The sequence below is a fragment of the Cimex lectularius genome, unplaced genomic scaffold (genome assembly GCF_000648675.2).
Source record: "Cimex lectularius strain Harlan isolate CLEC.00 unplaced genomic scaffold, Clec_2.1 scaffold117, whole genome shotgun sequence".
NCBI lineage: Eukaryota > Metazoa > Arthropoda > Insecta > Hemiptera > Cimicidae > Cimex > Cimex lectularius.
In genome coordinates, this window is record NW_019392706.1 from 1,028,948 (window position 1) to 1,042,842 (window position 13,895).

Here is a 13,895-nt window from a genome sequence, read left to right on the forward strand (position 1 = left end):
TAATAAGATTCTTAACAGGACACTGGAAGTTAAACGGGCACTGAAAGAAGATTGGAATAATCCAAGACGGCACATGCAGATCTGCAAAGAGGCAGAGCAGACACCAACATACATATCTACTAACAAACTGCGGTGCTACACTTGCCCGTGTTTTGGGATGTACAATGTGACCATAGAAGAGCTTCAACCACTGAAACCGGGCCTATTAATCAAGTCTCTTGATGAAATAGGACTCACCGATGTGCTTTAGGCAAAGAACGGGATACAATAGCTCTTGAAGAGTGCAGTATATTACACCCCGACTATTACATCTACATCTACATCTAATTAATGGTTTATAAATCTATCTTGTTCTGTGTTCACCAGATTATTTTATTTTAATTTGATTTCATTATTATTTTAAATATTAATCCATTTACGTTTTCATAGTCAATTGACTAAGTTACTTCTTTCAATCAATTAATTAATCTTTGATTAAGGTTTTGGTTAAGTTAAAAAAAGTCAGTGTCACAAGCGGGATTCGAACCCACGACCTAAATACGCCGCTGCTCTGCCACTCGAGCTATCGTAACTTCCTTCGATCCACTCGGACACCAACTTCCCACCCCAACCCCTCCTTTCGAATTTTCCCTCCTTTTTGCCATTTTTCATTCCTACAAATGTATAATTTCACTTGACAGCCTGCCAGCTTTGTGATTATCAAATATTTCATGACATTTATTCATGACAGCCTTGCTACAAAAAAATTATATACGAACAAAATCCTGGAAACACCCACCACTGGTCAAATAGACCTTTGAGGTCCATCCTTAGAAGGAATGTCCTACCAATCTGGATTTCAATGCTAAAATACTAATTATAAGACATTTTGTCGAGTTTTGAGGCGGAAAAATTCTTACACTAAGGGAACTAAAATGCATTTGTTTTACGTTTTAACGAGATTTTTTTCAAGGGACCAGCACTTTCTTACGATATCGGTATATGAAATACTGGGATTTTGCTGTGTATCAACCCGAAGAAAAGATCAAGCTGTCAACTATCAGCACTCTTGAATGTTAAAGATCATGAACAGTTAGATAATCATTTTTATTACTGCCAAATGCATTGAAAAACTACGATAATTGATTTTCAATGAATAATCAAAGACATTAGTACATATTCTATTTTTCAATTGAAGAAATAATCCTGTGCTGTAAACTTTGCTATCGTCATTTTGTTTTGTTTATTATATAGTTTATTGTATTGATTTTTGTGTATGTTAAATTTGCTGTTAGTCAGTAGTGAAACAGATCTAGAATCTGCCTATTCTACATCGTAATTCTTACAATAAGGCTTCATCTCAACCTTCATTATTATTATTCAGAAATCGTGAGATGCAGTCTGGTGTGATGTAGGTTTCTGAAAAACATTTTCTTTATCGTGCCAACGTTTCGATCTTTATTGAGATCATCTTCAGGGCCTGGGATTTACGAACATTTTTTACATTTAACAAATACATTTAGGATGTGGAAAAGTGAATTTGTACAATGCAAAATATATTTTTTTTATATTCAATCAAAGTATTTCTACTCACTCGAAGTGTTTGTCTTCTGTGTAATTGTGCCATTCTTGCGTGTCGTGTTGAGAGCAAACACTTTGAGTGAGTATAATGTATAAACAATGTTTGTAAATCCCAGGCCCTGAAGATGATCTCAATAAAGATCGAAACGCCGGCACGATAAAGAAAATGTTTTTCTGAAACCTACATCATACCAGACCGCATCTCACGATTTCTGAATATTTATCGATTAACGGTCACTAATTACCATACACTTCATTATTATTATTATTATTAATTNTAAATTAGTCATGCCTCGTATTTAATTACTAGTCATGACTAATTTAGCCATCAATCACATATGGCGACTAATGACTAAATTAGTCACTTACTACCAATCATGACTAACTAACTAATGTCTGAGTGATCAATCATTAATCATTAGACATGACTAATTTTTGCCCAACACTGCATGTGAACGTTATTCCTGGTTTTTTAATTGGAATTTCGAATCTTATTTATTATTAGATCTATCTTTGCAGGTACACGTTGATTTGATTTGTTGTATCAATTGCTTGGATTTGTGGGAAGGACAACCAGAGGTGGTTGTCATATCGTGATATCAACTATGAACAACATTGACAAAGCCATAAAGCATAAATAAATAATTCGAGACATTCTTTCTTTAGTGCTTTACACCCTCCGCGTTTTATGCTAGATCTCATTTTCCTTTTCAAACTCCTAATTCCTAAATAATAAGGAAGAAGAATGAATAGATGCAATTGGCATTTTAGCATCGTGGGGTGTTTTTAATAAATTTTTCTCCTTGTGTATTTCTCCAGCTTTCAATGCTTCTCAACTCTGATAATAAAATCATACCAGAGCTACAAGCCATAATAATCATCGTAATGGCCTTTTTTCAATAGTTATCGTCTTATTATTCAAATAAATTGTAGTAAAAAAACCTTGTTAAAAATGGTTATCTTGATATTTTCCTGAAAAACTTTCTTACAAAAAAAAAAAAATCGCTATTTCCCCGTAATTGCCATTTTAGCATCGTGACATTTTTTTAAATCCTTTTTTCCCTTTTTATAATTCTCCAACTGTCGATGTTCCTCCATCCTGATGCACAAAGCCATCTAGAGTAGGACCACATGTAAAAATCTTCGTATTTCGTAATGACCTATTTTTTTCAAAAATTATACTCTAATTATCAAAAAAGAGTGTAGTAAAAAAAGAACCTTGGTAACAGTGATCTTTTAGATATTCTAATGAAGAGAATATCTAAAATGAAGAGAATTTTCTTTTTAAATAAACAGACGAGCGATTTCCTGAGTTTTGTCTTTCTGCCGTGATGAAGAATGAAGAATGAAGAACACTGCAATTGGTACTTCAGCACGGTGACGTCATAACCGTGCTGTGCGGTTCGGCCGCTTGTTAAGACCCTGGAGGGGGGGGGGTGTTCGGCCTTGCCTCCTGTTTATTTATTGATTATTTTCCTTTCTACCGTCCGAGGAGCTGGTCGTCTGGGCCTCACTTTGAGTATGACCCTCGCGATCCTGGTACTTCTCGCTCTGATAACATGTTTCTCACATTGCTACAAGGTGGAAAAGTACCCCCTGCTTATGCCAAACGTACACCCTTACAGTGTAAGTACCGTCCTTTTCTCTGCAATATTCCCTGACCTTACCGTATGTTTTGCCCATTTTTTGATTTTCCAAAAACTCTCAACAGCCCTGTGGCAGTTTGGGCGACTTGTGATTAACATTTTCAAAAAGGTTGCATGTTTGTCATTTTCTAATTTCTTGTGTTTCCCATTAATTTCAGGATGAACTCTACCTCTGCACACCTGTGAGAGTCAACCACACAAGGCACTTTTACATCAGTAAGATATTTTTTCATAACTTACAAAACCAACTTTTGTAATTGTCATACTCTCATTGACATTTTTTTTACAATAGGAACATGATTTCTTGTTTACCCACAACTACATTATTTATGTTCTGTTGTGGTCATTTTTCTGCAGGCAGAACATAGTCTTTCTGGTTAATTTGCGTCCAAAATTAACCAGTATTATATCCGGTACTGACAAAATGCAGGTTTTCTCTGTCCATGACATTTCAGCATCTTCCTGTGTTTTTATTTTATCCGTTTGGCCTTTTCCTAGTTGTTAAATATCATTCAATATAACACTCCATCACAATTCTTATATACAAACTGGTATGATCAAGGTTTCAGATTCTACTAATTGTGCAGTTGATGTTGAAGAACTCAAACCATTTAAACCATCAAAAATCACAAACACGAAAGGCAAGGGATCTCCAGTTTAATTGTAGCAGATCATCCCGGTCTACTTATTGGGCAGGTTTTATCTTTCAGACAAACATTTGCATTTGTATTTCAACATTTTTAATTGTTGATCTGTGTTTTTTATTGATTTGTTATATCTTATCGAGTTCAGCAATTCACAAGCTTTCATAATTCTTATGAACAAACCCAGAGGCAATGTGCAGACTGGGTGGATCAGGTTTTAGATTTTTCACCCCATTGGCCTTGATCTCACAGAAGGATATATGATATTCTTGATATACAAAGATTCTAGTCTGCCTGTCTTTCCTTTGTATATTTTGATAACTGATTTTGGTTCATAAAGTTGTTCCAGTATTTTGGTCATCATACATCATTATTCTGCCTGGCTTTTTGTCTGTCAGAGGTGTTTTGGCATTTCAGCACTTCATTTCAGTTGTTGGTTTGTAATTTTTTTCATTAGTTTGTCCTTTACAAGCCAAAGTCTGTTAAAAAGATCCACTTTAATTTCTGTCCGCTTTCCTTTCCTTTTTTTTTTTCTTCCTACAGTTTTAATTTTAGCTTTGGTTTTACTCCGAGACCAACAGAAGGGGGATTTGAAAGGGATGGGTTCTGCGGGCCTGTCAATGAGAACAAAGCTAGTCCAGAGGAGGAAAAGTGTCAGAGTCAGACCTTCTGCACAGAGCAAAGTTTGGGAAGGCGTTACTTGACCATAAGGAAATATGCAGGACCTATGGAAAAGCAAGGAGGTGAGGAGCTCCGGTTGGAAAAAGGAAAAACGGGTCTTCTGTGTGGAAGTGTTATTCAACCAGAGAGAATATGCAGGGCCTCTGGCAATGCAAGGAGATTGATATACATTTCTTATACGAATAAAAAAAATTCTATTATTTGATTTATGATTCATGTATTTGCGTTTAGACATTTTGTTTTTGAAATGAGACTAGAAATTGGTATTTCAATTGGTCATGTTTTGAAATTGTTATCGTACTAATCTAAAAAATTGTGTATCATATTTTATATAGAGGCTAATCTTACAGTTTTGTAACTTGTTTGAATCAACTTTGATTATTTAATCAGGTTTATCATTTCATTTTATCAAATCAGGTTTGAAAATCTCCAAGGAAAATTATTCCATTTAATTTATTTCAGCTTTTTTTTCATTCTGAGGTTATTGGACAAAAGCAAAATTTAAAAATGTTCTGATAAAGAAATAATCAATTTCTCAATTGATTGAACCCACAGTCATTCATAATTTCAATCAATTTCTCTTCCTTAAAAAAAAAATTATTATTATTATTATGTTCTAAGCATATAAGCATGTTTTTTTCTCTTATGGATAACACAAGATCTTCAGATCTAACTTGGAATTTTATGGGGGCAAAAAGCTTACAATATTAAATCAATTGAATACCACAAGTTCATTATTTAACGGATGAGAAAGCAACAAAATAAACATGGAATCATTGATATGTAACCTAACGTTCCTAGCTTAATCTAACCTAAATGTAATCCAACCCTAACACTAGCTCTAATCTAACCCTAACCTTACATAACGTGTTCCAACACTACCTAACACTAATATAAACTAAGCCTAACACTAGCCCTAACCTAACCCAACCCAACCCTTTCACTAACCCTAACTTAACTCTGCTCAAGGCTAATCCTAACCTAATCTAAACTAAACAACCCTACCTAACCGTCCCTCACACTCACTCTGACTTAATTTAAATAAGCCTAACCTAATACTATCCCTCACCTAACCTAAACCTAACTCTATCCCTACCTAACTTTGGGGACATCAGAGTTTGAACCCTGGGCATAACCAATGGCTTTTTAATTGAAAATAAAATAAATATTGTAAAGTGGTTTGACCCTCTTGGCCTCGACACTCAATGGGTAGGTGGACGTTCAGCCCTCTAGTATGACAGGAATTATTTAACACCCTTACTTACAACAAAAATAATTAAATTTAGCATTTTAAAAATTTGGCACAGACAAATATGAATCATTATGTTGGAAAATAAACAAAATAACTTGCTCACCGAATACAATTTAAATAATGTTCAACCAATGGTTTAGAACACAAGATTTTTCTTATCTTAGTCTGACTCATTGCACAGTTCAACATCACAGAAGTAGACCAAGATAAATTTTGATGTTCTGCGACTGTATTTCCAAACTTGAGAAGGGCATATGATAAAAGCTGAGTTTTGTTTAGCAAGGATATGCTACATATTACAAGATTATTTCAAATTTTTTAATTTTTACCTTACTTCTCCCCAATCACCTATGAGTTATAATGTTTATTTGTGCCTTGATCATCTCTTATCATTCTGATCTTTTTATTCTTGCTGGTTTTATCTATCAGACAGGCTTTGGTTAGCGGTTGCCATTTTCATTAGTTCATCACCTATACATTTTTTCCTTCATTATTCTGAACCTCTGAAAATTGGCAGAAGTTCACAACATTACAGCAATCAGAAAACATCCCATAAAACACCCACCTTTAATATCAAGATGTTTTAATTATACAGTATATGATATAGTCAAATTAATCTTGTTATACTTTCAGTTGGTTTTGAACCAAAAGCTAGAATGCACACTGCTCACCACATACTGCTTTATGGCTGCTTGTACCCTGGAAGTTCAAATACTGTATGGTCAGTATTAATATAATATCATCAGTCCTGACAAAAACTTCTTTATGTTCATTTAAAATAATTGTATTGAAATATTTTTGTCTTTCAAAAGGAACTGTGGAGAAATGGCTAACAATGATGATGATCAAGAAAGGCCTAATCCATGCTCTGACGGCTCACAGGTATACTACCTTTCACTTCTAAAATAATTCATTGATTGTAGGCATTCTGGCTGTTATAACTTTATGCCATTATCTATATAGATTGTAGATATAGATTATTTATATCCTGAATTGTATATTTAACCATATTTCATTATTAATAGATTATCTATGCTTGGGCAAGAGACGCACCAGCACTCAAATTACCTGAAGGTGTTGGTTTTAAAATTGGAGGTGATTCTTCAATACAATATCTAGTCCTACAGGTTCATTACTCTCATAGATTTGCAGGTGAGAATAAAATATTGTTATTGGGTCGTTTCACAAAATGTCCGTTTTTATTATTTCAGAAATTTTGCTGTTTGTTGTTTCCTGTTTACTACCAACATGTTTACCGTTGATAGTAAGCAGTTATTTTTTGTTTGTATTCATTTGCCCCCTTAATTCATTACACACTCTTTAGTTACCTTCAAATTTGAATATGGCTGAGGCACAGGCTGCAAGAAACATCACTATAACAGCCATTGGCTTATGAAGTTTTTGGCTGGAATTACTGAATTGGAAAATCTGCCTTGAGAAAGACTTCCAAAAATTATTTATGAAAGAAAACCCTCATCAAACTTTTGGAGGACTTTCAGGAGCTGAATAGTGAATCCACAGTTTCAATGCATTCAAAGAACATAAGAAAAGTCAAAAAGATCCATTTATGGGTAGCTCACTGTGTGATGTGAAATATCAGTTTCATCACTTGCTATACAAAAACCATTCCTTTTCTCGAAAGAGTAATAACTTGCGATGAAAAATAGATTATGTAGCGGCGTATGTCAGGGCAGTAGTTAACTTTCGATGAAAGGCCAGTAATCAAACAAAAAATTTCACAGAAAAAAATTATGGTGGTGTAAGCAGAGTTGGGCAAAATCTAACTAATTCAATCATGATTAAGAATTTTGATTGAAGTTTAATCATGATTGAATTAGTCATGAGTAAATTAATCATTCTATGGTTGAATAATAATTAATTCAATCATGAGGTATGACTAAATCATATAATGATTAATTTACTCATGACTAATTCAATCATGATTAAACTTCAATCAAAATTCTTAATCATGATTGAATTAGTTTGATTTTGCCCAACTCTGGCTACAATGACCAACTTACCAAAATCCAACCGACTCCGGATAAAAATTTTGAGATGAGAGTCGTGCTCAAGGCCAACCTTCAAAAATTGTTATCATAAACGAAAACCAAAGTTACATAATTATTCTACATGTCTATTTTATTACAATCAAGACCCCTAGATGGTGTATTTTCCAAATAATGTAGAAATCTCTCTTTTTAAGTGGAATAAATTTTAATTCAAAGAAATATTTTTTACATTGATCGGTTATGTAAACATATTTACTTTTCAAAGCGTAGCTTGTTATAGGATTTTTTATTTTATTTTATTATTATCATTATCATTATCATTATGTTTTGGCTTTTCAACGATGGAGTTTTACATATAATTGGAAGATTGATTTTTGTTAAATAAGGTGTTGAAGGATTTTCGTTTTGATGAAATAAATTTCTGTTAGAAAATTTTTTAAAAGTGATGAAGTGTATTTTTCATTTTTTGAGCACCCATTTGAACATGATTTATCGAAATTTAGTCATGACTAACTATATTGTGACTAAATTAGTCATGCCTCGTATTTAATTACTAGTCATGACTAATTTAGCCATCAATCACATATGGCGACTAATGACTAAATTAGTCACTTACTACCAATCATGACTAACTGTCTGAGTGATCAATCATTAATCATTAGACATAACTAATTTTTGCCCAACACTGGGTGTAAGGCTGTACTTCACTATTCCTTTTGCCTATAGGTGAGACCATTACCTCTACAACATTGCTCAAATGTATTGAAAACTTGTCAAAATCAAGCTTTATTGATAAATCTGAAGGTCCTATACTCTTACACAACAACACTAGATGTTTCGAGCTAGAGGAATTTCCATTAATCCTTAAGACAGTGCGCCATTGGGCAAAAGTTGCTTATGGTGACTAGTGGAGAGTACTGGAGGGTCGGTCCATCCGAGTAGCTTTTCAGTTATTTGGATTGTTGTGGACAAGTCGCAAATTAATAAACTATTTAAATTATAATGGTATATATANATATTATCCAGGGTGGGCGACCAAGACCCGAGGGGTTAAATGCCTGGGTAGACTCGTACCCCATCCCTAAAAGGTTTGGGACTTGTCGGCTCACGTGTCCTGCATAAACCTCTTGGACCTGTTCACAAATCCCAAGATTTTGGACCATTTTATCTCGGGGAGTGATTTGGTAATGTCCGTTCCTTCAAAGATTTGCTATAGACCTAGCATACCTATCACACTCTGCGAGCTTATTATTGTTATGATATCCCTAGAACAAAACCAAGTTATAGGAATTGGTCTTAATTCCTTATGGGCCACAATGCAAGCTCTCAGCCTGTCATGCTTTAGATCCTGAAACAGTCCTAAATTTTGATTTTTTAAACCGATTACTTGGCCCCTATAGGTATAGGGTTCGTGTAAATAAATCAACGTTTGCAGCACATTCATGTCCCTACCGATTTCGGCCGTGACAATCTTACTGTGCTGCATATTAATTTGTAATACCCTGAGAGGTCTCATGAATAATCCATGGTACTTACCTGAGAGTCTTTGTTTGAACCTGTCCCTGAAGGCAGGTTGAAACGCGGATGTGGACCCAACCTTTCGAGAATTGGAGCGATCCTTATTGTACTCAAGCCTGGATCGCCCTCCTCTCGTACCTCTTTTGCTTTTAAGTTTTAACCAGGGTAAATCCCTCATCTTTATCACCCTGTATCTTAGGGGGAGCAACCTTGTCTCTTTCACAATGCTCCAAATCGGTGCTGCCGATAAGGAAGGATTGCTCTTCATGTTCCTGTTGTCTCTAACTATTGCTTCCGATACTTTTCCACCCATCCGAGTGGAAAAGACACTCGTCAACAGCAGAAAACAACATTCACCGTAGACACGCAGTTTACAGGCGTGTAACCTCCCCAAATTAATAAACTATTTAAATTATAATGGTAAATATAATAAATATTTAATATTAAATAATGCAGGAAATCTTATATTTGGACAAAGAATTAAAAATTTCAAAAGGAATAAATATAAAAAAAAGGTGTTTATGAAAAAATGGAAAAAAAAAGTAGGTGCATAAAGGACTCAAGTGTTAAAGGAAAATTTTTTACAACTGATTCACAGATCCAAAAAGCATATTTTGGTTTTATTTATTTTCAAAACTCAGAATTTTTCAGTTCTGAAATTAAAAAATTGTTACATGAAAAATAAGTAAATGTATACAATTATTTTAATTTTATAAGATCTTTTTAAAAAGCAACCTTTATCATGAATTTTATAAAGCAACCTTTATCATGAAAACGAACTTTTCATGTTAACCCATTAACCATATTATAAACAACGAGTTAACTATTATAATTTAATTATTGTCTATTACAAAAATAATCTTCCAGTGTCTGATTTAATCATTCCATGTGTTTTTAATCTAGCTGGTCATACTGACAATTCAGGAGTCTACTTACACTATACAGAGAAACCGTGAGTTTATTTTTTTATTTATTTAACTAATTTGTTGAAGTTGTGAGGTGCGGTCAAGAAGAAACCCATATATTTAACTAATGTTTATGTATTTACCTAAATCTATTAAAGTAAATGATTGAACAATAGCCTTTGTTGTGAAAAGTAATCATTCCTAGCCATGTATTAAATTAATTAAAATCATATAGCTTTATTTTGTCATAGACCATCATCCACTCTAGTGTTGAGCTGCATCTGCCATTGTTAAAACTATTTTTCTGTTTTCTATTGTAAAGTTACTAAAATAATATTGCTTTTGTGCGCTTATTTGTCAGTATAATAAATATTAAGGTGTCATTTTTTTGTCTATATTCATTTTACAGGATGAATAAACTAGCAGGAGTACTGTTATTGGGGACCTCTGGTCAAGTGGAACCCATGCAAGTGACACACATGGAAACAGCATGTACAATTTACGAACCTAAAGTCCTCCACCCATTCGCTTTCCGTACACATACACATAAATTAGGTAGCCAACTATAATTTTCTACCCAAACTGTTTTAGAATTAGAATTGATATTAAATGATGATATAATTAGATTAGTTGATACATTTTGTGATTTTTTTTAATGTTCATTTCTAGCCTTTTCATGCTCATTGTTATTCTACAGTTATTTTCATTTTGCTTCCGTCATCTTGTTTCCTCAATTAGTGCGTATTTGTACCTTGCTTATATTATATGTTGCTTTGGTTACCAGAAACGTTTACGACAGTTAAATGTGAAAGTTTTGTGCAAAAAGTTTATTTATTTAGTTTAAATATCAAATAAAGCAGACAATGTATAAAAAAGTTCAATTTGTAAGTAATGGTTACATTTTCAGGTAAGATAGTTTCTGGATACCGGGTGAGGATAGACAACGATTTAAATTACGATTGGACCCTACTTGGAAAGAAAGATCCTCAACAACCTCAAATGTTCTATGAAGTGGATGATCCAAATATGGAAATTCGGGAAGGTGATGTTTTGGTAAGCTGATATTTTAATGTGTTTTTTTAGTGACTGGTTGTTTAATGTGTTGGATTCGTGGGGAGCAGTCAAGAACCAGTTCGTGGCCATTCCTCACGAATCCAACAAATTGTTATTTTAACTTTGTGTTCAATGTGAGACAAGTAACTCTTTAATTTTTGTAAGTTTCAACTTCAAGTTCATATTTGATCATGTCCCATAAATATACCAATTAGGATTTTTAGTCCCTTTCTATTGAGAAGGATTTCCTCTTTCTTGTAGATTGTAATTGCGAGTAGTCTTTTTGTTTGCCTCATGCCTGACTTTTCCCGGTATTTGTTATGTTCTTTAGAAACCCAAGATTCCAGTTGGCTTTTTACTTTGAGGCTGTTATTTATGCCACAAAAGGGATTTGGATCTAGATGGCTGCCTTATTGCTTGAAATTCCCTCGGTAAGGTTAAGGTTATTATTTATTTCATCATGCTCCAATTACTGCACTACGTGAAATTAAATGTCTCATTTGAATACCTATAGAAACACATAGGCATACTAACAAATATTTCTAGTAAATAACCGAGTTTATCATAGTAACATTCAATACCAGCCAACTAAAAATTTAAATATTTTAAGCATAAAATTCTAGATTTGTTGGGAAATGTTCTGGCCATAGTAGTGTTGACTGTTGAACATGATGGAGACAGACCAACGAATAACCTGAGTCATCACCACATGCTTCAGTAAAGGTTGTCTCGTTGGGAAGAGGCTGCTAACTCAAGCCATAGGTGAAACATCCGCATCTTACTCATACGAACAGGCTGGCCTTGAAATTATATTATACTTGCACAAATAAGCTACCATCATTCATGTGCCCTATTAGGATTTTCCAATGCTCCTTACTTTACAGAGCTAAATTCCTGCACTTTCATTTATAGGTGTGTTGTGGTTAACTGGTGTTTCCAGGATATTGTCTTTTGAGGCAGATTTCACTAGTGTTTCTGCCAGTTCGTTGCCACAGACACCAGTGTGAGTTCTTATTAACGAAAAGGAAATGTAACAAAGATTGAAGTTAGACAATCTTATCCTNTAGAGACAAGTTAGATTAGGGTTACTCACAAATCAATGTTTTATGCGAAATTGAGAAAATATGTGAGTGCTGACTATATTTACTACATTTTTTTAACCAATTATTGTCATAAGGACTTGTAATTTAGCTATAATACCAAATTTTTATGTTAAACTTGTTTTATATTAGTTGTAATTTTAATTACTTGTTTCTTATTGATATTTTTCATTTAGGCTGCAAGGTGTACCATGAACAGCACACGAACAACAGTGACATATATTGGGTAATTATCAGTTTATCTACATCTACGAATTGTAAATTTGGTTTTATTCTTATTTAAATGTGTGATGATGTATTTACGTTATAATTAATTGGATTTCTTATTATTATTACAGAGGAACGAATAAAGATGAAATGTGCAATTTTTATTTAATGTACTACGTTGAAGGAGATGAGCCGTTGAAAACAAAATACTGTTTCTCTGTGGGACCTCCAATATATTCATGGAGGAAATCAGGGTTGCAGAACATTCCAAATATAGGAGCTTCCACTTTTGATTAGGATAATCTGATAAGGTCTGACATATCCAAATAACTTCTTAACTGCTTTTCGTTTGAATTCGCACAATTACATTTTTTTCTTTTAAGAATTAAATGTCGAACAAGTTCCTTTTTTTAATAAATTTGATTTTCTATTTTTTTAACAATGGTAGTAATTTGAATATTGTTTGTAAGCAAGGCTGTTAAGTTGTTCTTTTAAATAGATTTTAGTGAAGATTTATTTATTTTTTAAGGAAGTACATATTTTGATATAAATATAAATCTATTTTCTTGTTATTATTCGGAGATCGTGAGATGCGGTCTGGTGTGACGTAGGTTTTAGAAAAACATTTTCTTTATTGTGCCATTTCGAGCTTTATTGAGATCATCTTTAGGGCCTGGGATTTACAAACATTGTTTCAATTTAACAAATACATGTAGGAAAAAATAGAAAAAAAGTTAGAATTTATACAATGCAAAAAAAAAATTTATATTCAATCTAAGTATTTCTACTCACTCAAAATGTTTGTTTTCTGCTGTGCCATTCTTGTGTGTCGTGTTGAGAGTGCCAGTGAGATATCATGTTTATGTTTATATACCCCAGCAAAATCCTACAGCACTTGCTACCCACCATTTTGAACACAAACACAATTTCGACTTCAACAATTCAAAAATATTACATAGAACAAAACAAACATTAACGTAACTTTTTAGAAATGATTTACATCAACAGAGATAAACACAGCATCAATTACAGAACAGATACATGTAAACTCAGTTGCAGCCAATATCATTAATCAAATTCAATATAGATAACATACATATATCATCATCACATCACATATAACATATAAAACAATCATCACATTCCACGCATCAAACGTTTCTACATAGCCTAATTTTCCAAAAATTTACCTTTCCTTTCCTTAATTATCCCCGTCTATATAATCCTGAAAGGATAATCTGGATTTTTTTTTATGGAAACCATTATCAATGTTTTTTTCCCATTGGTCCCCCCCTTATACAAAAATGTCTTTCTATACCG

General features: G+C 33.4%; 1 protein-coding gene across 1 annotated transcript; it reads left to right on the forward strand.

Moving 5' to 3' along the window:
- The first annotated feature begins 2,954 nt into the window (after positions 1-2,954).
- LOC106666670 (peptidylglycine alpha-hydroxylating monooxygenase) lies at positions 2,955-13,141 on the forward strand. Its single transcript, XM_014394019.2, has 10 exons — positions 2,955-3,186; positions 3,365-3,422; positions 6,417-6,504; positions 6,596-6,665; positions 6,809-6,935; positions 10,214-10,262; positions 10,625-10,770; positions 11,123-11,268; positions 12,545-12,594; positions 12,707-13,141. Exons 1-10 carry the CDS (start codon positions 3,082-3,084, stop codon positions 12,870-12,872), a joined length of 1,005 nt encoding a protein of 334 aa, XP_014249505.1. The 5' UTR covers positions 2,955-3,081; the 3' UTR covers positions 12,873-13,141.
- Positions 13,142-13,895: the final 754 nt, after the last annotated feature.

Coding starts and splice junctions, on each gene's coding strand:
- LOC106666670 (XM_014394019.2), top strand. CDS start 3,082: ATGACCCTCGCGATCCTGGTACTTCTCGCTCTGATAACATGTTTCTCA. Junction 6,505..6,595: donor GGAAGTTCAAATACTGTATG/GTCAGTATTAAT, acceptor GTCTTTCAAAAG/GAACTGTGGAGAAATGGCTA. Junction 6,936..10,213: donor TTACTCTCATAGATTTGCAG/GTGAGAATAAAA, acceptor TTTTTAATCTAG/CTGGTCATACTGACAATTCA.